A 26,695-nucleotide genomic window follows, 5' to 3' on the forward strand; every position below is an offset into this window, starting at 1 on the left:
AGACTACAGATAGTTCCAGTAACGTGGTGTACCACGGTTGTCTGGCCCATATTGGACCAACTAGGATGAGAGTCAGTGAATGTTGCTGCAGTTTTCGCACCACTAGTGGAATGAGTGGGAGAGGTGGAAAGGCGTACGCAAATTTGCCTGACCAATTCATCCATATCGCATTGCCTCTGGACAATGGATGTGGATATCTGGCGGCGAATCTTGGGCTTTTGGCGTTTTCGTATGTGGCGAACAGATCTTTCTCTTGTTGCCCCCAAGTTTGAAAAAATGGTTGAAGAACTTGCAGATGAAGTTCCCTCTCGTGAATCTGTTGTGTCTGACGACTTAACAGATCTGCTATGCTGTTTTGAACTCCTGGAACGTGTTGGGCTAGGAGAAAAATGTTCTGTGAAATAGCCCATCTTCAAATGGTTTGTGCTAGTTGGGAGAGTTGCAGGGAGTGTGTCCCGCCCTGTTTCTGTATGTAATACATTGCTGTCATATTGTCGGTATGGACTAGGACAGCTTTGCCCAGAATGTGTTTCTGGAAGGACTTTAATGCTAGAAATATGGCTAGTAACTCCAGGTAATTGATGTGGAGTAACCTTTGTTGAGGTGTCCACCTGCCTTGCATGGTGTGATGTTTTAGATGAGCTCCCCAGTCGGAGAGCGATGCGTCCTCTGTTACCGCAATCTGTGGAACAGGCTCGATGAACGGTTGCCCTTTGGAAAGGTTTTTGGTGTTCCACCACTGCAGAGAGCGATGTGTGCGACCGTCCACCAACTCCAGATCTGTTAACCGACCTTGAGCCTGGTTCCACTGACGGGCTAAATATTCCTGTAGAGGACGCATTTGGAGTCTTGCGTGAGGTACTATGAATATGCAAGAAGCCTTCATCCCTATTAGCTGCATGAACACTCGAGCTGGGAGAGAGTGTTGCAGCAGAAACTTTGTAATGAGGCTTTGTCTGCTTGCTATCCTGGTTGGACTGGGATATGCAAGTGCTTTTGAGGTGTTTATCGTCGCACCGAGGTATTTTTGTGTGTGGGACGGTTGTAGGTGAGACTTTGCGTGGTTTATGGTCAACCCTAAGTCGTGAAGCAGTTGGAGTGTGGTGTACACACTGATGGTATGACCTGGCTTTTATTAGCCAGTCGTCTAGGTAGGGGAAGACATGAATCTGTTGTCTTCGCAGGTGAGCTGCCACTACTGCTAGACACTCAGTGAAGACCCTGGGTGCTGTGGTGACCCCGAATGGGAGTACCCTGAACTGGTAGTGCTAACCGTCCACTACAAACCGGAGATAATTCTTGTGAGAGGTGTGAATGGGAATATGAAAGTAGGGGTCCTTGAGATCTAAAGTGGCAAGGAAATCGCCTTGTGTGAAAGAGGAAGGAATTGTTGAACGGTGACCATGTGAAAGTGGTCTGATTGTATGTACAGGTTTAGGGGTCTGAGGTCCAGGATGGGTCTTAGAGAGCCGTCCTTCTTTGGAATGAGGAAATACAGGGAGTAAACCCCTGTGTTTTGCTGATACAGGGGAACTGGTTCTATTGCATGTTTTTGTAGGAGGGAGATTACCTCCTGCTTTAATAGTGTTAAATGTTCTGTTGACATTGGACGTTGTCTGGGTGATATGTTTGGGGAGGGGGGGAGAGGTGAGTTCCAGACAATAACCTGACTGTACTATTTGTCTCACCCACCTGTCGGTAGTGATGTTGTTCCGGACAGGTAGGAACTGTAGCAATCTTCCCCCGAACGGAGTGGGATGGTCCGGGGGGAGTGGAGGGAAGTCATTGGGTAGGGGTGGAGGCAGATAGACTGTTGTTGGTTTTGCCTCTACCTTTGTTATTGTTGCCTCTATAGCCTCCTCTTTGGTAACCTTTGGTGAATGTGGTTTGGACGGGAGCCTTATAAGAGGTGGAGGGGTTGTCAGAGGAATAGACTCTGGAGGTGCCTCTGTAAGAGGAGCGACGAAAATAACATTTGGGAGTTTGCGATTGCAAAGCTTCCATTGATTTGGCTGTGTCCGTGTCTTTCTTCATCTTTTCTAGAGATTAATCCACATCAGGAACAAAGGGGTGTTTTTGGTCAAATGGCTGGTTAAGGATGGAAGTTTGCACCTCTGGCTTAAACCCTGAAATGCGTAGCCATGCATGCCTACGTAACAGGACACTTGTGTTGACGGCTCTTGAGGCGGTGTCTGCGAAATCTAGAGCGCAGCGAATGGAGGTGTTGGTGATGAGCTTACCCTCCTGTATGAAGTCGTTGGCCTTAGTTTTATATTTGTCAGGGAGGTGTTGCAATAGGGTTTCTAATTCATCATAGTGTGCCCTATCGTATTTGGCCAACAGTGCCTGAGTGTTAGCTATGCGCCATATATTAGCTGCTTGTGACGCTGTACGCTTGCCAGAGGCGTCTAAAAGCTTTGATTCTTTGTCGGGTGGTGGTGCGTCCCCAGATGTTGGTGAATTGGCCCTTTTTCTGGCAGTGGAGACCACTAGGGAATCCAATGGTATTTGTCCCCTGATGTATATAGGGTCTGCTGGGGCAGATTTATACTTTTTCTCAATCTTGGGGTTAATAACCCTAGCCCTAACTGGGTCTTTGAACACCTCTGTGGCATGTCTAATGACTCCCTTTAACATAGGAAGAACAGAAGTGGACTTTTGGGCTGTATCAAATGTGTCCATTGAGAAATCTTCCTCCACAGGGTCAGTGTGTAAATCCACCCCGTGGTATTGTGTAGCCCTGTGAATGAGTTGGTTGAAACCCATGGTGTTCTCTGGAGAGTAAGGCCTAGAGGGATAGATGTCCTCTTGTGGTATATTGGGGACGTCAGGTGTATTATAATCATCCCATGGGTCTGGGGTTGCAGGCGGACTAGGATCTGGGTCATCGTCTGCACCCCCTCCCCCACCCCCCCATCATCGGAGGTGGTATCATCATCTGCTGGTGGAGGAGATGAGGGTGAAGATGGAGAAGGGGAGTGATGCGGAGGGGGAGGTAGAGGAGGAGGTGGTGAAGGGACTCTGAGAGGAGACGTTGCAATGTCTCTCTTCTTTGGTGGAGATGGAGCCGGTAGAGGCATGTCCATTGGTCTCTTCTTCGGGCTTATAGTGAGTTGCCCTGATTTAGGGTCCTTAATAAGCGTTTTTTGCAGTGGATCTGGTTGAAAAAGTTCTTCTGTTTGAGGTTGACCTTTAGGTACCGATTTTTTCAGAGCCAAAGGCTTACGCGGCGCTGATTCCGAAGCAGATTTGTGCTCTTTAGGCTTGAGAGCGTGAGATTTTTTTAGTCTCTGAGGGGGCCTGCGGGACAATTGTTGTTTCGGTTCCAAGGGTTTTTTCGGGGCCGGTGTTGTACTTGGTTACGATGGCTTTTTCGGAGCCGATGGCTGTGTACCAGTATGTTTCGGTGTCGATGTGGTAGTCGGCACAGTGAAGGAGGAAGAGGTTTTCTTTTTCGGTGCCGGTGTCTTTGTGTCGGCTCTGACGGCAGGCTGACTCGATCCAGAGTGGCCTGAAGGCTTAGCTGTAGACTTCTTTGCCGGGCCCGGAGGCGGGGCGTGAGGAGTAGTGTCCTGGTGAGCACCTAGGCCCGAAGGAGAAGGTGACACCGAAGCCTTTTAGGGGGTTTTAGGGAGCGGGTCGACGTCAGTACTTACGACCCGCTGCCCAGGAGTGGTGTCTTCGACGTCGGAGTCATTTTCGGAGTCGTTGCTGAGGTGTTTGGCCCGCTCCTTCTCTGGTACAGCGACGCCCTCGTGGAAGATGTCGTCGGGAATGGATTTCGACGAGCGAGCCATGGTTCGTCGAGCTCGACGGTCGCGAATGGTCTTTTTGGAGCGGAAGGAGGCACAAGCTGGACAGTCTCTGGCCTCGTGCTCCGGTGAAAGACACAGGTTACACACCACATGAAGGTCTGTGTGTGGAAACTTCGATCCACACTGAGGACACTTTTTAAATGGAGTCCTTTCCATGAGCCACGTGCTGTGGCGTAGGTAGGCCCAAAGGCCGTCGTCGACGACCGGAACCGAAGACTTCGAAGTGGAAGATGCGCGTCGATTAGGAATCGCGATCGAAAACAATACCGGAGAAAGGTGAAGGATTGCGCGTCGAAAGTTGTATTGTTCACGGTACCGAATTGGAGCGCGAGACACATCCGAGCTCGATGGCGGAAAAAAACTATCTGAAGATGGAGCCGATGCCCATGCGCACTATCATCCAGAGGAGGAGTCCCCTATCTCATGACTTCCAAAGACTTTTCTAAGATAAAAACAAGTGCAAACATCCGGGCCCAACACCAGATGGCGATCTATGCTAATGTGATCTGCAGCTCATATGCCTCGAAGAGGAGTTCTTAACTTCGGCGCACTTTAATATCACTCATCAATGATGCTACTTGAAATTAAATAAAGGTCTGCAACCAGTCCTTCCGCATTACTTGATCACAAATCTTAATTCAAACTGTGAGAAAAGATTTCAGCCCTTCGCGATGGTCCCACTGACCACAGCGATGGTGATCTGTTATCTACATTAAGGAACAAGTCAGGACAGCTGTTTTATTAACGATGTTGCCATAGGAGAGCGGAACCACAAAATGTGCGAGCTTGCAAAAACATCTAGAAATGCATGCCAACAAAATAACCATCTCCAGAAAAGAGAGTCATGCAGCCACTCCTTGACCTGATTACTAACCAGATTAGTTTATGGTGTTGCATGGTATCGAAAAACCCATCTATTGGCGCATGCCTGCAACAAATTCCATTGCATCACCCAAGTAAGTTAAACCGGACGCAATAAGCACGCAAGGCTAAGCACACGAAGAAATCACCTGCCCATGCGAGCAGACCAAGCCTCCTTCTCTCCATGAGCCATCCGAAGTGTCAATGAGAAATATTGGCTGTTGTGCAACTCGCCCCTCCCGACTTTAACAGTGTGGATATGATCAAAGAATAATTGCCGGGGCATATCAGAGTTAGCAAATCATCCCTTCTAACTGAAACAAGTATTGATTAAAACTAGCATGTCCATCTATTGTGCAGATCATCCCCATTTGACTGGCAAAGATAGACCTTAAAGAATAATTAGCATGCACCATTTTCACGTGTGCCACCTGCACAACTTGTCGTGCCACCCAGTGGCCTAATGATTCTGGCCCGATCACTTGAGGCTCTCTCTTGTGCATTGGATTAAAACATTTACGCTGAAATCTTTGCCTAGCGTGGTGTGCCGCATAGTTCTGGCTCTCCTGTCCATGTATCCAGCTATCTAATCAACACGTAACATTGCACCCACAGCAAGCTAGGACTATTGCCTTTGTCAATGGTTGATAGTTGGATTAGGTAAAAAAGCAACAACTATGGCTTTGATGTAAGACTATTGAAAAATGTTCAGTTCTGAAATAATGAGTGTGTGAGATCTATAATGAGTTACTTTGAAGTTACATCACAGTCCAAACTCCACAAAACTACAACTTACTCGCATTGCTAATCCAGTGCGCGCACCCTGGACAAGGGTCACCACCGACATTCATAAAACTAAGCCACAGGGCAGCTACGTGTGCACTGCATGCATGGCAGCTAAGAGGCACTCGCAACTATAGTGGGAGCTGGATGCTTTGATGGCCTAACTAGAGTGTGAGGGGTGACCATGAAAACTGCTCACTGCTAACCTCGCACTGCGCGTGCAGTGTGGCCCCAAGGACCGGATACCTGGTTTACATTGGAGACCAGCGGTGGCGAAACTTACAGACACATGATGTAGAACCAGAATACCCCGTTACCGATTTGGTGGGAAGCACTAGGGAAGTCTGACCGTTAGCCACATTCCTGAAACAATGCGAGGGGATGAGGGTTGTCTGCCTGCTTACTTTCATGCTTGCATCAAGGGCGGAAACTTGTTGGACCGTTTGCAAGGCGGCACCTCTAAACGCTTCTGTCTGATTGCAAACCGGTATTGCCAAATACAGGGTACCACACAACCTACCCCAGTTCAAAGGGTGTTGCAGACGCCACAACATGGACCCGGCTCGGCAGCCTTAAAGGCGGCCGCTCAGGCCCCACATGCTAATTCTTCCCCCCCACTGCCGAGCCGCACTCTCGCCCCACCAGGGGGCTAAAGAACCAAACCCACGCTGCGACAGCCATATTCACTGCTGAATAAAATATTATTCACTGCTCTCTCCCGCTCCAAAATTCGGTAGCGCCAGCCGCAACTCACGACCTCGCCCTTTTGCACTCCTGCACATCACACGAAGAGGACCCGAAGGCACAGGAGCACACACAAGCACCAGCCCCAAAACACACCCCTCCGGAGGCACCAGGGGACCAAGTGATCAGCTCCAGATCACAGGATGGAGAGCGGATGCCGAAACCCGAACCAGTCTCACTATTCCAACCCAGGCCGGGGTCTTTGCATGCAGCACGCAGGCCCCACCACCAAAGCTGGGTGCGTCGCCTGCATCGAAGACAAGGCAAAATAAACTAATGCAGTACGCCCGTCTGGCAGCAACCAACAATACAGTCTGCCAGCTCTCTCATGCCCCCATGACACTCCAGATAAGTTACTGCTACGATACAAACTCAATGCAAAAAGACCGGCACAAGCTCATCTCTAGTGAGGTTACTGCTCAGATTCCGGTGAAGCCTGAGCAATCCTGGAAGGCATTCATTCTCCTGCATAATTCTGAGCGCCGTTTCCACCCCCAGTCACTGCGCTTCCATGACACAAGTGGGAGCCCGTGCACCAACAGGCTGCGGGCTACCCACCTCACCGCTCTCTGTTCCCCCCCGACAAAAACCACTCCATTGCTCAACCGCACAGGAGACCGGTGTGGCCGGCCTGGCTCACACGACTGCCCCCACGAGCCATGGCAGAGAACCATGGGCCAATGGCACAACAAAGGCCATGCAAGACCAGGGTGCGGGCCCTCAACCCATACCACTCCCCTCCCACCCAACACAACACACCACCAGGCCTCGGGGAAGACGGGGAGGCAGATAATGCCTGTGCACTCACGCAACAAAACCGGCACCAAACCAGGTACACGACAGATTGTCCAGCGGGGAACGACGAGGATGGGAAGTGGGTTGGGGCAGGTATAAATACTTGTCCCCAGCCAACTGCGCACCGGAAATGATGCCGCAGATGCGCATGACCTGGGAGGGACTCTCAGGGAGGAAGTCCCAGCAACAGGGTGCGGGGATGTGCCTAATGCAGCACTAAGGGGGCTGCTCTCTTACAGGGCCCACTGCATGCGCCGCTGGCAGCCGCATTTTATTTCCATGAAGACTGACTTGGAAATAAAAGAGGGACAGCGGCACTTAGTTTAACCCAGAGCTGCTACTTCTAAAGCAGGCATTTAGGTTGTAGCCAAACACCTTCGGGAGGCTGGAAATGAGTGATGGGTTGAGTGGCCTGATGTGAAATAGAACCCCAATAACAAAATCGCCCCCCTCAACAAAACCAGCCCCAACCTTTTTAGCCTCCCGGGAAAACACCAGGTACTGCCAGTCAGGGTCTGTCTCAGGCCAGTGGCCTGCTGCACGGGCACAGTGCCAGAAGGGCCCCCCTAGAGCTCGGGTCCCCTGGAGCTCAGGGCCCCCCACACCGCAGGGGCTATTGTTACACAACTGCAGGTGGCTGGCTCAGCGGGAAACAGCCTTTAAAACGAAGCCAGAAGCACGCAGTCCCTTTACAGTGCAGGCACTAAAACGAACGCGGCGTTACCACACATTCGTTTAGCACGCAAGTCGTTCCACTGGTGGAGTGGTGTTGGATTTAAGGTCCAACACCTTCACTATTGTTGCAGAGACTGGAGTTGGCATAGTAAATGATACTATTCCAAAGTCCTGCACCCCCTAAGGCAAGTTGTTGTAATGGCTTGTGTGCTAAAGGAATGCACCGTAACGGTGCGTTCGTTCCAATGACGGCGTTGTGAAGGCATGCGTGCTAAACGCATGCGGGATTCCGTCATACATTCTGAATCGGCTGCTAAATGTGGACCCCACTGCAAGAAAACACATCATTACTTAAACCTTTTCCCCCTTCAGGATAGGAAGGGGTATGCCGCAAGACTGCCATAGGTAGTTGTCTACTTTTGGCCATTGCGATGAGTCACTCGCCACTTTACTTTGCAAAACACTTAGCGAGAAGGACATTACATTCCCCACATGTAAACTTTTAGTATCAGTATATGCTGACGATACCTTACTGTTTGTTAAAATCAGAGTAAAAAAAGAGATCTATAATCTAAGACACTGTTCGATTCCAGGCTTCTTTGCAATTCAAATCAATTGGAGGAATTCCAAAGTATTCCCCCTTAACAATGATACCAATAGCGAATACCGGGCAAATAGGATACCCCATACTGACTTCTACAGCATCTTCCCGTCCTCCAGCCCCACCCTCACACCTCCTTCATTCCATACGGATTGTCTACTTGCAGTTTGTTTAGTTATTAAAGTTTGGGCACTTTAACAACTCAGTATTTGATTTTTCTCCCCAGGTTTCCGAGTCTGTGAAAGTCACACAGACCAGGTCATAGCTCCCTTTGAATGTGTCTACTTTGCAGCTATTATTGAGATCTATTAAGTCCTGTTCACCGCTAATTTCGCCCCATATCTCTTTTATCTGTGTTTTCTAAAATTCCGGAAAGGCATATTAATGTTCAACTTGCCTCTTTTGTTGCAACTCGTAATTGCTGTACCCTTCACAGTCTGGTTTTAGATCGGGCCATAGTACCGAATCTGCCCTTCTAGGGGTCACTGAATATCTCAGGCAACAACTCGACTCCGGTGATACTGCCGCCCTAATTTTGCTAGACTTAAGTGCGGCTTTCAATACGGTGTCACATTATATTCTGGCAGACCGACTTGAAGCCTCAGGCAAAGCCTCAGGCATTGAGGGTCTGGCTTTAGGGTGGTTGATCTCCTTTTCAAAAGACCACACATTCCAGGTCTTTTCGAATGACATAAGATCAAGTACTTTAGCCTTAACCGCTGGAGTGCCTCAAGGTTCAATTTTGAGCCCTTTGCTTTTTCACATTTATGTTCGCCCTCTGGCAGACATCGCTGAGAAGTCGGGCTTGATCATCTTTTATTATGCTGACGATACTCAGATAATTTTTTTTCACTCTCTACCGCTCAGCATCAAGATCCCTCCCTGCTTCAGCTTGGCCTGAGTAATGTCCCCTCATGGAGGACCAGAAATGCCCTGAAGCTAAATGGCACTAAAACAGAGGTGCTCATTACGTCTTGCGGCCGGGGGGGCTGCAATATCTGGGGGTCTTCCTGACCGATGTGCCGACGATCGCCTGGGAGTGCAACGTGGTGCCGGTATGGGAGAAAGTATCTCGAGATGTTAAGCTCTGGGCGCGTATGCCTCTCACCATCTGTGGCCGCTCTGCCATCTTTAAGATGGTGGCACTGCCTCGACTTCTCTACCAGCTCCAAAACCACCCATATGAGATTCCTCCCAGTTGGTTTCGGAAGGTTAATGCGGTGCTGAGCCACTTTCTGTGGGAAGGGGGCCTGGCCAGGGTATCGCTGCGGGTTTGCTTTCTGCCGGTATATGATGGGGGACTGGCTACCTCTGATCTCTTATCCTATTATTACGCCTCCCATTTATTGGTCCTAAACAAATGGTTGTATGGCGATAGGGGGGACCCGGCGTATGCGGTGGAGAGGCGTCTCATGGACCCACATACGGTACATTCCCTACTTTACGCGACTGCATTGCGAGAGGCACTGCCACCGGTCACTCAGGTGGTGTTTCGGGTTTGGCGTCGGGTTTTATGTCATATTGGCTGGTGGGGTAGGCTTACCCGAGAGACCCCGTTGTGGCAGAACGGGCTGCTCCCTCAGTTGGCGACCCTCTCTGGATTTAGGGGCTGGGACAGGATTGGTATCTCCACGTTGGGATCGGTGGTTAAGGGCTGTGTGATAAAATCCTTTGGGGACCTACAGCATGAGTATCAAATGCCACAGACGCAGTTCTTTAAATACCTCCAGCTGCGCCACGCCCTCGCCCCTAGACTGGAGGGTATGCAATCCATCCCTGAATTCAGTCCCCTTGAGGCTAAGGTGTTTATGGGGGATCTCCAAGAAAAGAAAGTCTCTAAAATCTATCAGTCTATGGTGATTCATAGTGCCCCGTCCCTGCAGGGTCTGCGTGAGCGGTGGGAGACAGATGTGGGGCCGTTGGACGAGACGGATTGGAGGAAGGCCCTGGCCTCCCCCCGTGAGGCTGGTATAGTGATCCGACTGCGTCTTGTCCAATTTCGGTATCTACACAGGACATATTACACACGGCAGCGGCTGTGGCGGGCGGGTCTTATAGCCTCCCCGGACTGCCTTAGGTGTGGGTGAGAGGTGGGGTCTTTGGTGCACACGGTCTGGCACTGCCCTGCAGTGCGCCGGTTTTGGGGGGGGGGGACTGTTAGGGTGCCTATCGGAGGTGTTGGGCTGGGATCTTCCAGTAGACCCCAAATTGGTGTTGCTCCATATTATGGACGATATTGGGGGTAATATATATAAGCGTCACTTGCTGCTTCTGGGCCTAATGACAGCCAAGCGGGATCTCGCCCGGGCATGGAAGGCCCCGGCGGCTCCCTCTCTTAATGTTTGAAAACGAGGTTTAGATTTCAATATGGGCCTGGAGTTGCTGATCTTTAAGGCACGTGGGTGTCCTAGGAAACACTTCAAGATCTGGAAGCGGTGGGCTGATTATAGGGGCATTTTCCTTGAACCGGTCCCTACAGATGGAGAAGTGTGGCTCAATGATTAGAGCGGCAGACCCTGATGCAGAGGTCTAGCCCGGGACCAGGGTTCAATTCCCTGCCTCGGCGGGTATTGGGCTCAAAATTCCATGGACCTGATAATTCTTGCCTCGGTGCCATTCCAATCATGGAGTCCCACTCTGCAACTCTGGGCAATAGCTTGCACGGCCCCCACAACGCTAAGGATGCCTGGCCTCCACCTTGGGGGTGCCCAGGAGTGGATGCCTCACAGGGAAAGCCAGGATGGGTTCCACAGCGGTATTCGTACAAGCGCCTTGAGACCCTTGCGGGTGAGTAGTGCGCTATACAAGTATCAATTTACATCAATTTACATTTACAGACTTGGGGCCTATTTGAGTGTCAGGTGTGGCGCTGAGTACTAATTGTATAGAGATAGTGCTGGAGGACTCTGGCGGTGGTGCGGTCGGGGGGGCGGGTGTTGGGAAGGGAGGGGGTTTTCTTGACAGATGATGTATGAATAGCTCTCCAATGTTCCTTGTTATGTAAAAATATCAAGAGCTGTTGCTATTTACTATGTGGCAGATCCCCTGGTTCTACAGGGGCCTGCAGTCCTTGCCTTCTTGATTAATAAAAGTGTTGTTAAAAAAAAAACAGAGGTGCTTGTTCTGGGTAATAACCCTGAGCTTTGGGGAATTAAACATTGCCCTGACACTCTGGGCCCTTTGCCTACCTCTGTTCCTAAAGTAAAAAACCTGGGTTTTATTATTGATAAAAATCTTTCCTTCAAATCTCAGGTGTCTAGGGTCACGGCGACCTGCTTTGCCATTCTCAAATGGATAAAAAAAATTATCTGGCTAATTCCACCATCAGCTCAGAGAATGGTCTTGCAGGCTCTGGTAATATCCAGGCTGGACTACGGCAACATGTTATATCTAGAAGCAGATAAAGCCTCAGTCCATCGGCTGCAGGTTATTCAGAATGCGGCTGCGCGTCTTCTTTTTCATCTTCCTAGATGCGCTCCTGCTTTACCTCTGCTCCAGCAATTACATTGGCTCAAAGTGAAAAAGAGCATAACGTTTAAGGCTCTATGTTACATGTATCGGGCCAAATTTGGCCTGGCTCCCTCTTATATTCAAAGATTGGTAACAACGTATGTACCTGCTTGACAATTGAGATCCTCCAGCCTCTCTCTATTCTCATTACCCAGGTTTCGTCTTCTTCGTATGTGTGGCCACTCTTTCTCCTACCTAGGCCGTAAACTCTGTAATGCTCTCCCAATCAATCTTAGGAACTCTCACTCTCTGCTAGCTTTCCGCAAGAACTTAAAGACATTTCTTTTTAGCAACCACGCCGGATTCTTTTTCGGCCTGTTGTCTAGCGCTTGTGTGGCTCTGCCTCTGCCTTGTCCAGCACCGGGAGACCCTGTTGGGTAGCTTTGAGCTTTATAAATCAACCAAATAAATAAATAAATGATTATGTGCAATGTAAACAATACTGTATTACTCTAGCAGATGCACCCATCTACAAAGTTCTTTATACTGTATATGATGGCTATATGACAGGTGGCAAATGGTACATTCACTCAATCAATCAACCAGGGAAAGGTGGGGGAGGGTCACTGGATAGGGTACAGCAGAGAATAGCTTGGCTGCTGAGTGTAGGGGGTTGTGGACTGGTGGTAACGACTGATGTACGCAATTCTGCAATGTCATTGTCATGGTTATTTTCGCTGTCTTGGTTATTAATAAAAAGTGTTTTAAAAAAAAAATCAATCAACCAGGTTCTTGTAGAGTGCAACTACTCACTCATTAGCATCTCAAGGCTCTAGGGGGGTGTGGAGGGGGATGCAGTTCCGTCGAAGAGCCAGGTCTTGCGGTCCTTACTGAATTGAGGGAGTGATGATGATTAGCTGAGATGTAGAGGCAGGGCGTTCCAGGTCTTCACAGCGAGGTAGGGGGAGGGTCTTCCTCCAGCCGAGGTCTTGCGGATCTGTGGGATGGTGGCCAGGGCCAGTTGGGCGGAGCGGAGATGTCTGGTGGGTGTGTAGATGGAGAGGCGGGGGTTGAGGTATGCAGGTCCGGCATTGTGGAGGGCTTTGTAGGCGTGCTTGAGGAGCTTAAAGGTGATTCTTTTGTTGATCAGGAGCCAGTGGAGTTCTCTCAGGTAACCGGTGATGTGGCTGCAGAGGGGGAGATACAGGATGAGTTTGGCAAAGGTGCTCTGGATGTGCTGCAGTTTCTTTAGGAGTTTTTGGATGGTGCCGGCATAGGGTGTGTTGCCATAGTCGAGTCTGCCGCTGACGAGCGCATGGGAGACAGTTTTCCTGCACTCAGTGGGTATCCACTTGAAAATCTTCCGAAGCAGGCGGAGCATGTGGAAGCAGGAGGACGAGACAGCTTTGATTTGGTAGTTCATTGAGAACAAGGAGTCCAAGATGATACAGAGGTTTCGTGTGTGGTCTAGGGGTGGAGGGGGTGGTTCCGAGCACTGCAGGCCACCAGGAGTCATCCCTGGCAGGGGGTGGAGCTGAGTCTGAGGTGAGCTTGAGGCAGCTGTCCTTCATCCAGGTGGCGACTGCCTTCCTTCCGTTGTGGAAGTTGCTCTTGGCGGCTGTGGGTTCATCGATGAGGGAGAGAATTAGCTTGGTGTCATCGGCGTAGGAGACAATGTTGTGAAGGCTGCAAGCGGGGCCATAGAGATGTTGGAGAGGGTGGGGCATACATTAGTTGAAATGCCAATATAGAAATACTATGGAAAATAACAATACCACTAGCTCTTTACAGTAATACCTTCTGACCTGGAGCGAGGATTTTGTTTGTTACCTCGTTTTTATTTGAACACAAACCGAGAGCTGAACCTCATCCACAACCGTAGCTTGGAGATTACGAAACTGGCAGTTCAGGTTGATCAGCGACCCCTGTCCATGGGTGGCTGAACTGCACTACCACCAGGTAAGCTTTTTTCTTCCAAGCTGCGCACTCTGCTCATTACACTTGTGTGGGGTAGTTCTGAACTGCCGGTTGTGCCAGTGAAAACATTTACTGCCAAATGAGTTGGGCAGTTTTGCAGTGCCTGATTTGAAGAGAGACTTTCTGGTGCGCAATCCCTCTTTGCCATCGACTGGATTTACTCTTACTTGTCCCTAGAAAGAGATCAGATAGAGGCAGGGACATTGAGTACTAGCCACTAAGCTGCTCAGGCAAGGCAAGTACCTATAGACAGTCAGGTGCACACATTGGGGCACTATGGCTAATGGTCAAGAGTACTGGCAGGACACCGATTTACTCCCTGGAAATGCCCATTGCTGATAGCCCAGCCGCCATCGGCTGACAGGTCAATGTAGCACACACTTACCTACCTGGTCTTGCTAAAGCCTGTCCAGCTCTTTCCCAAAGACGGCTTTGTTACTCTCATGCATTTACATGATTTTGGAGATACCAACATAATAGATGTATTTGCCTATTACAGATTATGTCAAGAAGTTACGGCATGCTGGGATATATTCATTCTTGCTGAAATATGTCACAGACATACTGCGTCCTTCCAGACAATTTGTGGCTGTGCTGTTGCACTAGCCGAATGCAGAGTGGCAAAGGAATGGATAAGGGATCCCTACCCAAAGATGCAAGACTGGCTCAAGGATGTCATTTTATGTAATGAACGTGCTAAGACGTATGCCACCTTGTAGCCTCCAATCGCTAGACCGAAAGGACATATGGGTGTCCTTCAGGTAAGAAGACTACCAGATAGAAATCACAACTGCAGGAATGTATGAAGCATGAGACAGACCAAGAGACGGAACAACCAATCAGTCTGTCTTTAGAGGTCTCATGCTATGTGAGAATCTCTGACCTGACCCAGATGATGCCTTGCGATACAGGGCAAGAATGTCTCCCATGCAGCAGGTGGCCTATTTGTAACTGTCGAATTGTACGCTTCTCTGTACATGATGCTCTGAGCTGTAAACGCAATGCTGTTAGTTTCACATATCTTGGGGTTGCATTTTCTTTCTCTGGTCCATATATTGCATGTAATTACATTGTATGACTGTGGCCTCTAGACATGCAACATTACGCTTTACTGCCTATTGAAAATTTAACAAACAGAGATTAAAATAAATGCCCATCAACGCAGACAATGGCAGAAAAAATTCAACCGCCATCTTGAGCCCTTGCCTGACATAGCACCCAAGCCATATAGTTAGAAAAGTAATACCACCTCAACAGTAAATGACATTCCTCTACCAACACCCATAACAAACACAGAATAGACAGCACACTTGCATCCTTATGCATGCAATACAGCATCGAAGCATCTAGTCGACAAGGTGTGGATGGCAAAAGATAACCATCTAGTTCCACAAACTGGGATGTGCTGTCAATTTCACCCTAACACAAACATGCTCTTTAACAGTCCATCTAAAATGGGTTACTCCTTGAATCCACTCAGTAATCATCATTTAAGTGAATCATTGACTTGATTCAACAGTGCTTACTCCTCATGCCACTGTGATCATGGTTGACAAGAGATCTCAACAATGTACCCAAGACTGACAAGACTGCTACAAGGACAAACAAATGGCATAACATAATTTATCCTAATTATGAAAACATCCCATAGCATCCTGCTGCTTCACAGTCAAGATTGGCAGTACCTGGGAACCTCTCATTCCAGGTGGGATCCTTGGCCGATGGCGAGCCCACGAACATCATTGGTACATGACCTGCAGCATCCTCCCGATTTGCACTGAAGTAGCGAACTCCCCTGGAAAAAAGGGGAAGTCAGTCATTCCAGAGACATAAGTGTTCTCCAAAGTCCTTTAGAACTAACTATGTCCTTCCATTCCCACCCCTGTGGTCCGACACTTCTCTCTTCTGAATCAACCCCTAGTGCCTCCCTACACACATACACATATGCCATCTTTTTGTTCTAGGAATGAATGGCACATCTTACAATTCATTGAAATCTTTGCCAGGGAACAGAAAATAGTTGGTGGCAGTAAGTCCCAGCTCCTCCTTCGTGCCTCTGATGCCCAAGAAGAGGCTTATTCCAGCGGCGCCGGGGTGCACCATGCTGAGCTGGGAGCGAATCTCTGGAAGAAAGGAAAAAGCCCGGTGACCATTTGATGCTTTAGGAATGGATGGTGCACATGTACAGCTGACTGGAAAGAAACATTGAGGCAGGAGCCCAACAGTAGACTTATTGCAAGAATGCAAATTGGAATGAACATGGACCCACTGTAGAGACAATATGCTGGGCTCATAGACCAGAAGGGATGTAAATAAACATATTCTAAGGATACACCAAAGCTTTAAACAGACTCATTGAAGAAACAAGAGGGGATTCAAATAGAAAAGTCTCATTAAGGTCAGTAAACAGACAGACTCACTGCAGAAACAAAAGGAGATGTATTCAAATTCACTGAAGCGACACAAAAGAATATAACTAGACTTGTTACACTTTTGCAAAGCTGGTCAGCCTGAAGTTGGCCACTCTTCTGGATTTGTGAATGCTAATTTCGTTTTGACATGGTTTTTATAAACTGCCCGCCTACCTTCAAAACAAAATTGCTTGCTCTTAAAAACACACATTGCCACAGAAGTCCTTCGCACTGAAGGGAACTACTTGTGTGAAGCTGTGAAAGGGCAGAATGCCGTCACTCACTGTATAGTTAGCCAATAGCTTCAATGAGATGACCCATTGCCCCAAGTTGGATGCTGTAGTGGGCCAGGAAAACTTTGAATGACAAAAACAGACCAAATAATGACGAGGGCTAGCAAAAAAGCCCTTATAGTTAGGTGTTTTTTACATATAATTTAACCTAAAGTCAAAAGGTCTTGGCTAACGCCAGACCTAAAAAGAGAACCGTAAAATGACTTGCAGAGAGAAGTATAAGGAGGACTCATTGAAGATACAAGTGACCAATAAACTAAGTCATCAGAGACAGAACAAGTAATAAAAAGTCTCACTGAAGGCACAGCGACAAAGACTCACTGAAGCCCCCGACTGAAAATCGAGTAACCAGAAAGACTATCAGAGGAACACAAACACGATTCTTTTAAACATGACGTGAAAAATATGTGAATAGGACACACATAACAGTCATGGGAACGATTATAGTACAAATCACCATGACAACGGATAAGACACCATCAGCAGGTATAAGAGAGAAAGTGGCCCATAAGTTAGTTTGCACTTTAGTTATATCATGCATGTTTGCAAAATCATAAAATAATTTAGTAGGGTCCCAATCTGTAAACCCTTTACATCCAAATGGCTTTATTCCAATACTTAGTACATAGGACTTCTGGTGAATATAATGAGTACTGCACTCCCCACCTGGAGCCTGGGTTAAAACGTTTTCTAGGTAAATCAGGCAAAACAGGGTCATTCAAGATACAAGTGCACAAGACAGATCACCCATAAGACATCCACTTACCAGGTAAGCTCTGCACCTCCTTTGGCAAAAGTTTCTCATAGGTGTTAAATATTCCAGCATCTGAAATCACAACTGGGGCAATAATATTCACCAGGTCCTGGCCTTTCGCTTGTACACTAACACCTGAAATACAAAGGAGCTCCACGTCAGGGGAGGTCTTTCAAAACCAACATTGCTGAATTTTCTATAGATAAACACGAAATCATTACATACACAGGCAGAGCTTCCCTTTTTCTATGTCCCAACCTGAACACCTTCAAAATATGTTTATGTAGTTTTCATAGACTGTTACAATACCAGCTAAAAACAAAAAATAGAATAGTTTCATTTTCCATTATAATTAAAGCTCCCTTTTTTCTGTTTTTACTGATTCGTGCAGATAAATACAGAGGGAAAACAATTCTTTTTCGGTCTGTATTTATTTTTAAATGTGGCTAAAAAAAGAATGAGGTTATTCTTTGAGTGATTATGAAGGTCATTCCTGGCTGCCATGCCAATAGCTTTGGGAACAACAGGTAAAGGAGCTAAACAAGAGATACGTTTAAGGAACAGCTGTGGATGTGCACACGTTTGATACTAAAATGTTTATGTTTTCGTACAAGTGCATTGATTTATTATCAATGGGTGTTTATATAAATGAAACCTGTCAGGCATTCATGTATGAGTGTACTTTCATTGGTTTAATAAATGTGAAAATATACTAGTTTCACCTTCATTTTTTCACAAAACTCAAACTAAACATGGATCATAGAGATAAAATTATCAAAATAGAAATATGGATAAATACAGACGGAAATGTAAAAAAAAAAAAAAACATAAAACCGGGATCCATATTATTATAAAACAGTGACGTTGGTCTTATTGTACATTATGCGGTGCCACAGAGGAGAGCCCCATAGATAAGAGAGCACTCACCACAGGCTTTTCCGCAACTGTCAAGAAGGATGCGTTGGACGGGGGCCTTGTTGAGAACGGCACCACCAGATTTTTCAATGACGGGGATCAGGCTGAAGGCAATCTCGCTGGCACCCCCTCTCGGATACCACGCGCCCTCAAGGTAGTGATCAATAAGAATAGAATGCAAGGCGAAGCTGGCATCCTTTGGGAAGATGCCTACACCAGTGGAGGAAACATAGTTTAGGAGTCAATGACTAAAGCATCTAGAAAGATACACTTTTTAATGATTATGGTTACAATGCCTTTTTGAAATTCCTCCTCGTTGCTTTATGAAGAGGTGCACCCTGCATTTGCACTTTTTTCAGACAGCACTATGCATTTTCACCCTCCACCCCCACAGTGCTATAAACAACTGTGCAAATCCACTTGAAGTATTCATGTTTTACTCTTGTTAGTGTTCATACCACGGTTCTAATACTCAGGAGAACCCAAAGTACAGAACCAATATAGTGGTTATGGCCCTCTATACCCAGGTTTCGAAGGACTGGCAGTGCTTGCAGCATATTCTATAGTCAGGGGTGCAGGCCTCTTTACCCGTACTTTGATAGTATTAGAAGGGAAGCAATTACCAGCTTCTTCACATAAAGGTCTGTGCATTCTCCCATGTCTGAGATCCAATGGCCTTCATCAAATAAGGAACATGCATGGAGCCTGACTGAGCTCTAAGTGCTGAAAGTGAGCATGTGTCAGTGTGTGAGGATGGACTACTAAGTTCTGGAATCAATAGGTCCATATCAGAGTTGGGTCGGCAAGTACTGAACTGCTGGACATATTAACCTGCAGACACAACTCATTCCCAACAAATGTTTGATCCCAGATGAAAGTAGTGGGTTGGGCGAGGTAACCTGGCGCACCCGTTGAAGGTCTTCACTGTAGATCCACGGAGGGCCAGCCTTTGCATTTGACGTAATCCTGCATGCGTTTAGCATGCATGCCTTTACAATGTCGGCATTTGAATGAACATGTTGTTACGACACGTTCCTTTACCATGCAATTCATTACAACTAATTGCCTTGGGGCAGCGCTGGACTTTAGAATAGTATCATTTACTATTCCAACTCTAGTTTTCACAACAGTAGGGAAAGTGTTGGACTTAAAATCCAACACCACTCTACCATTGCGCCGCCTAAAGCAAGTCGCTGTAGCAACTCGAGTGCTAAATGAATGCGTGGTAACAACACTTTCATTCTATTGCCGGCGTTGTAAAGGCACAGCGTGGTTCCGACTTCGTAATAAAGGATGTTTGCCGTGCAACGGTGCACCAGCCCAAGGAGAGAGGAGATGAATAGTCAGGTGTAGATTAATGGCCTTGGCAACCCTAGTGAATGCTGTAAATCAGGAAGGTGGCATCAACCAAAGAAGGTATAAGTCCAACTAGCACTGTCAATATACACAGAGGTGACATACCATAAGTACCAAAGATGTACCCAAGCACAGCTCGTAGTTCCTCGTTTTCGGTCAGCTCATTCACCACTTGTGTGACTGTCCTGGATGCTAGCTTAAAGAACGGAGATAGCCAGGCGACCAAGCCTGTCCAAGCAAGGAATTTGGCCAAAGGAAGGGGTATAATTTTCAGGACAGCAAGGTGTGATACGCTTCTGGAAGCAGACTGAAAGAAAACCAGACAGCAAACCGAACACTGAACAATGTACGACAAAGATAGGGCAGCAGTGAAGCTCCCCGGCTTTACTTTCCTATTACATGAGAGGGAGGAGCATCACATTACATTTACAATCAGTTTCAGCCCACAAAACAGGCCTTCGGTCTAGAAACAGGAAAGACTGGCGGCAACAGCACATTAAAAATTCATTTATTGGAGAATTACTTGGTGAGGCAAACTGGTAAGATCCCTAGTGCAGAATGCCCCTAAAGTGACCACTTGAAACAAAGTGCCACTGAAGTGTACACTTTGCTATGAAGGACCAATCTTATTCATCCCACCAGTTTTCTGGAGACCTCTACCGCCCAGGAAAATCTCACCATCTACCCGTAAGGGCCAGTCATGCGGTGACACCAGAAGTTGCTTATTTTCCAAGAAACGGTGCATTTGTTACCTTCACGAGCTGCATGAATTTATCAATGGCCTTGGCCTCCCCTGGAAAGTGCTTTTTCAATCCTTCTATATACTCCTTTGTCCCGCTGTGCAGGAGGTACCTTTTGCTGGTACAGGGATCTCCCAAAATCACCACATCAAAGGGACTGTCCATCTGTGCCCACTGCAGCTGCCCTTCAGTCAGCTGGTCCATAATGAACCGCACGCTGCCGGTCTCCATCCCTCCAATATAATGGATTCCTGAAAGAAGCCAGACATAGGGATTCAATGCGTTCCACAATTAGGATTCACACTCTTAGAGTATTCGAAAGCAAATTTCTGAGCATTCTGCCATATTCCCTTATGCTCATCGATGTATTTAGTAAATTGTTATACTAACGACCATGCCACCCTCAGTCATTAAGTCAGTCATCAAGGTCAGTCAATTAATGAGCCAATAATCAGGGCAGCTCTAAAAAATACTATGGCAGTTCTCACACATGAATCTGGTAAACCTACCAAAATCAGCTATAACATGATTCTTTGCATAACGTTTTCTATAGCAAAATCACTGTTTTGTGGGTCTGTACATGAGAGGCATTATCAGTACTGTGCGACATAACTGTACTTCATTTGTCAACTTCAGAAGGGTGAAACGCGGAGTTGCCATGTGCCACATATACCACCCTCAGAACCAGTCATCAGATCATGGCCTCACCAAAAAGAAACTGACCAGCCCAAATGATAACTATCTTTTGATACATCTCAGAGTAGTTGTTGTGCCAGTAATAATGACCCCCACAGAGTTATTGTGCAGGTTATTATGCCAGCAAAATTGCCATCAGAGGTCAGTTTATGTGCCATTAATCACAAACTAAGATAAGCAATATAGGGAAATGAAGATCTGTATAAATTATGCGTATGGAGTAGCTACTTTCTTTTGTTTATTTTTGGTAGATTTGCCAACAACTTTAAATCTATCAAGATATTTTTCTCCTAGAGCAGGGTAAGTGCGTGTGCCATGCGTGCTGTATGCAGACGATTTGATACTTTTAGGTTATACCCCCTGAATTTACAAAGGAAACTGGAGTCTCTGGAAATTTATAGTAAAAATAATTTCTAAAAAAAAAAAGAGAGAAAAAAAGATAATGGGTTTTGGGAAAAAATTCACGAAGTTCAGATGGGTTCGGAACTCTCTACCTGTTGAAGTGTTGGACTTTTACAAGTATCTGGGGCTGACATTTAGAAGAAATTGAAATGGGATGCACATATGAGCAGGGCCGGCTCTAGGGCGGTGCTATCGGTGTCACCGCACCAGACGCTGACTTGGGGTGGGGGGTGTCATGTTCATCTTTTTAAAAGCAGCTGATGCCGCATACATAATAAGCAGTTTTCCAGCATCATTCACAAGCATTGGCATAGCCAATAGGTCTCGCCTTTGGGACCTTATAAGTGTTTAGTAATCCAGCACAATATCCTTGTTGCAACAACATCAACTGTTGCATGGCTAAGCACTTATAAGGTCCCAAAGGCGAGACCTATTGGCTATTCCAATGCTTCTTTCTATTGTCAGGCCATGGCACATTGTTCTTCTTCTCAACAGAGAGAGTGTGTCAGAATCATGCAAGGTCATTATGCTGGGCCCAGCAAACTATATGTGTTTGAAAATCAGCATGAAAGGAACTGAAGATGAACTTTCTAGGGCTAATGTGCTCAACTCACTAAGACCAGTTGTAAAAGGACATCGAGCATGTTCACCGCCCTCAATCAAGCAAGACGTACGAGAGAAGTGCAGCTGGCAAGAGAGCCATTCACAGGCCCCAGATTGAGGACAGAGACACAGCTTTCTTCTGTTCCAAGGGTGGCTTTACTGGAGGTTTTCCTGGAAAACAGGGTTTGAGCCTTGCAAAATACAACTGGATTGTGGGGACAAATCGCCCTGCCCAAAACAGTGACCAAAGATCAGTGATGTTTTAAGGCATGGGCAAAGTGGGCTCTGGCCCAGGGCCCAAGCCTCTCAGGGGGCCCTAGATAGATCCAGCTCTGATCTTCACACTGAGAGTCTTGAATGATTTTTAAACATAGATTGTTTTGAATAAAAAATTATTTTGTATGGTAATTGTGGGACACTACTGCAGACATGTTGCAAAGAAATGTTGTGTTTATATTTTTCAGCAGCATACAATATCCATAAAACAAAGTTCCTTTAATGAGAAATGGCAGTGGGTTGCAGAGATTCTTTGCAATGATATTAGTGAGTTGCTGCTATAATATAATATTAAAAACACACATGGCCATCCCTGAATATAAGTTGGAAAAAACATTTAGAATTAGGACCATTCTGCTTAAGCAGTGTCAGTGACCTGTCCTCGGAGGGCATGAAAAAGCTAAAATTGGATCATAGTTTCAAAGCTGTCCGGAGCAGGAGGCCCCAAAATATGTTCGGCTCCGGAAAAAAGTTCCCAAGCCTGGTAAAAAAGCACTTGTAATATATGGAAATTGTGAAATGTAAACAGTCGTAATTAGATCACTTAGTCCTGTCACTGGCCCTTTATTAAATATTGTGGCAGCACTATTTTGGAAAAATAAAGGCTTAACAAGAGTTTGACACCTCATAAGAAAGGTTTTACTAAAGTGAAAAGATCTAATCAATTACATGGGGGAAACGTTTATTCCTCGGTGAAGGAGATAACATGTAACCCCGCTGGATACTGTTATTCTCTTGCTGGTGAGAGAAGGAAATAAAAAGCCTGAGGCCGCACAAGTAACTGACATGACTGGGCACCGGCTGCAGGGGGACCCCCTACCGCTGGAATCCTGTGTGAGTACCTGAGGGCAGACACGGATGCACAGGAGGGCAGTGTACAGCCATCTCTCTCTACCACAGACAGCAGTGCACACCCCGAGCAGTTCATCACTGCATCTCTTCAGAAGTGTCACTGGTGAGAGGTTAGGGCACCACACTGGCAGCTGCAGGGGGACCCTGCCTATGTGATCCTGGGCGAGTACTTGAGGGCAGACACTGATGCACTGGAGGGCAGTGTTCAGCCATCTCTCTCTACCGAAGACTGCAGTGCACACTCCGAGCAGTGCATCACTGCATCTCCTCAGGAGTGTTACTGGTGAGAGGTTAGGGCACCACAGTGGCAGCTGTAAGGGGCCCCCTGCCTATGTGATCCTGGGCGAGTACTTGAGGCAGACACTGATCCACAGGAGGGCAGTGTTCAGCCATCTCTCTCTACCACAGACAGCAGTGCACACCCCGAGCAGTGCATCACTGCATCTCTTCAGAAGTGTTACTGGTGAGAGGTTAGGGCACCACAGTGGCAGCTGCAGGGGGCCCCCTGCCTATGTGTTCCTGGGCGAGTACTTGAGGGCAGACTCTGATGCACTGGAGGGCAGTGTTCAGCCATCTCTCTCTACCGAAGACTGCAGTGCACACTCCGAGCAGTGCATCACTGCATCTCCTCAGGAGTGTTACTTTGAGAGGTTCAATCTTTGGCATCACAGTGGCAGCTGCAGGACGACCCCCTGCATCTGGGATCCTGTGTGAATACCTGAGGGCAGACACTGATGCACTGGAGGGCAGTGTACAGCCATCTCTCTCTACCACAGACAGCAGTGCACACCCCGAGCAGTTCATCACTGCATCTCTTCAGAAGTGTTACTGGTGAGAGGTTAGGGCACCACAGTGGCAGCTGCAGGGGGCCCCCTGCCTATGTGATCCTGGGCGAGTACTTGAGGCAGACACTGATGCACTGGAGGGCAGTGTTCAGCCATCTCTCTCTACCACAGACAGCACTGTACATCCGAGCACTGCATCACTGTATCTTCTCAGAAGTATTACTGGTAAGAGGTGCAATAAACATATCACAGACGGATAAAAGTTTTCCTATTTGCCAACAAAAGCGATAAAAGAGACGCATGCATTTGAAGGGGTCCTACTGATATCTGAGTGTAAAATACATATTTTCCTGCTTCGCATTCGTGAGTGGCTTTTGTGCATTTATTGACAAATCGTTAGCAGTACAAAACACGCACAACGCTGAGATTTGCATGTTTTATGTAAGTTCAAGTGAGTGCATTCAGCGTTTAGTGAGTTTTCCAGAGTTCACTGAAACTGAATAAAATAAAAACACTGCGTGCACTGCGCCTTTGGTTCAAGCCTCTTCATGCTCCGTAAAACACGTACTTTGATCACCACACACACGTGGAAGATGCAAGGCTTTAATGGCAGAGATTGTAACTTCCATCTCCTCCTGCCCACAGGAGCAGATCAGAGACAGGTGATGTAGTGGGTTGCTTGCAGGGACAATGATTGCAGGGACAAGCAGGTATGTGGTAATAATGATCTCTTTATTCCTTTTATAAACGATAATTACTCTCGGAGGGAGAGCGCCGGGGGCCGTCTTCCCCGTGCACAGACTCGGTGCTACTAAGTCCAAAATGGCCGCTGCGCGCCTACGTCATCGCGTCGGCGCGACGACTAGACCACAACTCTACATATCGCCCCTTTTTCCTTATACATAAACAACAAGAAAAATTATTACTTGCGTGCATATCTCTCCCTTTTTCCTTACACATTAATAACCAGAAAATTATTACTTGCGTGCATTCCCCATCAGTCGTCCATCTCAAAGTCTCTAAACCTCGTTGGTTTCACCACAGTCCTTCCGCTCCGGGTACACCTCACAGGAGTGCCTGAGGCAGGGACTGCGCTCTCTCGGGAGGTTCTCTGTCCTTCCCTCCCGGTGTTTGGGACACTCCTTCCCCCGGAGATCTGCTACCGCTTCCCCAAGGTTCCGAGTTACCCAGACCCTCATCATCATTTACTTCCGCTTCACCTCCACTTTCTCTTGGGTTGCTTGATGTGTTGTCTGCTAGCCTTGACTCAGTCCCTTGGGTCCGAGACGGTATCCCTTGTCCATTTCCCCGTCCGTCCCACTGCATGATCTTGTTGCATTTGGACATGCGGTCCTGCGACCACACCTTCCCATCGCTGAGTAGGGCAGAACGGTTGTAAACTTCTTCCACCTGCATCGGTGCGCTAAATTTGCTGTCCCCCTTCCTTCGCAACTGGGCCAACTTAACACGCACCCACTCTCCCTTCTCGAGCTCCGTCTCTTTGACACTTCTCCTTTTGTTGTAGTGTTCCGCATATATCTTTTGAGCTCTCTCTAGGTTGTGACGTACTACAGCAGGCGACCACTTGCTCGTGATGGTTCGCTCCTTCCACTCCACATTTTCTTTCGTAAAGGGGTCTCTACCCCTCAAGATCTGGAAGGGGCTGTACCCCGTGCTGGTAGGTGTGATCCTATACGCTATAGAACAAAAAGAAGAAGTACAGTCCATTCAAAACAGAAATAGCCAACTGACGGTTAATGTGAAGGTGTGTACGAGAACCTGCGAATAGTTGAGGCACCCCTGCGGGAGAAAGGAGTCCATCAGCCCACCCTTACTGGCGGAGCATCGTCATCTGGAACTCCAAGGAATCACTGTCTGAGCCCGAGATGGCAGATCGCTCAGGTATACAGGCTAGTGAAACCCGGAAGGAAAATAAACTCCTGCAGGGGTATGGACCCAAATAGTCGAGGGCTCCTGTAAAGTGCAGTGCTAAGAGAGTGATGTGAGGTTAAAAATGAATATTTGATCAAAAATGAATTTAATGTAGATTGATCAAATTTCATATCTAAAAGAACCTATAGTCTGGTATGAATTTTACAGGCTATACGCCCACACCATACTCTTCAGTTCCTTTTCCCAGTCCTTTCCGCTCGCAATCGCCGCTTGCACCGACCCCATGATGACACGGTTGAATCTTTCGGCTTGACCATTCCCCACGGGGTGGTATATCGACATGTGTTTTATCCAAATGCCGTTCCTCGCCATGTACGTGTTCCATTTGTCGGACACAAATTGAGGCCCATTGTCGCTTAGGATGGAGCGTGGGATGCCTTCCCTGAGAAATACTGCCGTTAGGAACTTTAGTATCTTGTCTGTATCCATATCCTCCTGTACCTCCATCTCCGGCCACTTGGAGTACTTGTCCACAAGAACCAACACATATTTCTGGATGCCCTGCTTGTCCAGTATCGGCCCGAGTATGTCTATGGCCAGGTCTTCCCAAGGATTCACCGGGTTGTCAAACTTCCCCAGGGGTGGTCGCAGGAGGCTCAGGGATTTGTCCACTCCTTGGCACTGGCTGCACTCCCGCACATGCCTCTCTATCTGGTTGTCCATCGCCGGCCACCAATACACCTGTTTCGCTCTCAATTTTGTCTTGACGATACCCAGGTGGCTCTCGTGGATGAGAGTCAGCAGGTGTGGTATCAACTTGTTCGGGGGGACTACTTTTTCCCCTCTCCTCAGGAAGATCCCTTGGTCGCAGACAGACAACTCTTCCCTCACTTCAAAGAACTTCCTAAGCATTGTTCCCAAGTGCTTTTTTTCCGGCCATCCCCTTAGGACACATTGCTTGACTGCTTCCATGTCTGTATCGGTCTCGTACGCTTCCCTCCATTCGTGCATGCTTATC

The 26,695-nt window shown here is 47.5% G+C and overlaps 1 protein-coding gene across 2 annotated transcripts in view; it reads right to left on the reverse strand.

Annotated features, from left to right (window-relative positions):
• LOC146784360 (all-trans-retinol 13,14-reductase-like) overlaps positions 1-26,695 on the reverse strand; it is a 141,246-nt gene that overhangs the window by 54,534 nt on the left and 60,017 nt on the right. For both annotated transcript variants that reach the window (XM_085636194.1, XM_085636196.1), the window contains exons 3-8: positions 20,183-20,421; positions 19,536-19,737; positions 18,087-18,284; positions 17,172-17,294; positions 15,686-15,824; positions 15,387-15,496 (exon numbers count right to left, since the gene is read on the reverse strand). In XM_085636194.1, coding sequence (XP_085492320.1) covers positions 15,387-15,496; positions 15,686-15,824; positions 17,172-17,294; positions 18,087-18,284; positions 19,536-19,737; positions 20,183-20,421 — 1,011 coding nt within the window. The remainder of the gene's footprint in view (positions 1-15,386; positions 15,497-15,685; positions 15,825-17,171; positions 17,295-18,086; positions 18,285-19,535; positions 19,738-20,182; positions 20,422-26,695) is intronic.

The sequence above is a fragment of the Triturus cristatus genome, chromosome 11, assembly GCF_964204655.1.
Source record: "Triturus cristatus chromosome 11, aTriCri1.1, whole genome shotgun sequence".
Taxonomy (NCBI): domain Eukaryota; kingdom Metazoa; phylum Chordata; class Amphibia; order Caudata; family Salamandridae; genus Triturus; species Triturus cristatus.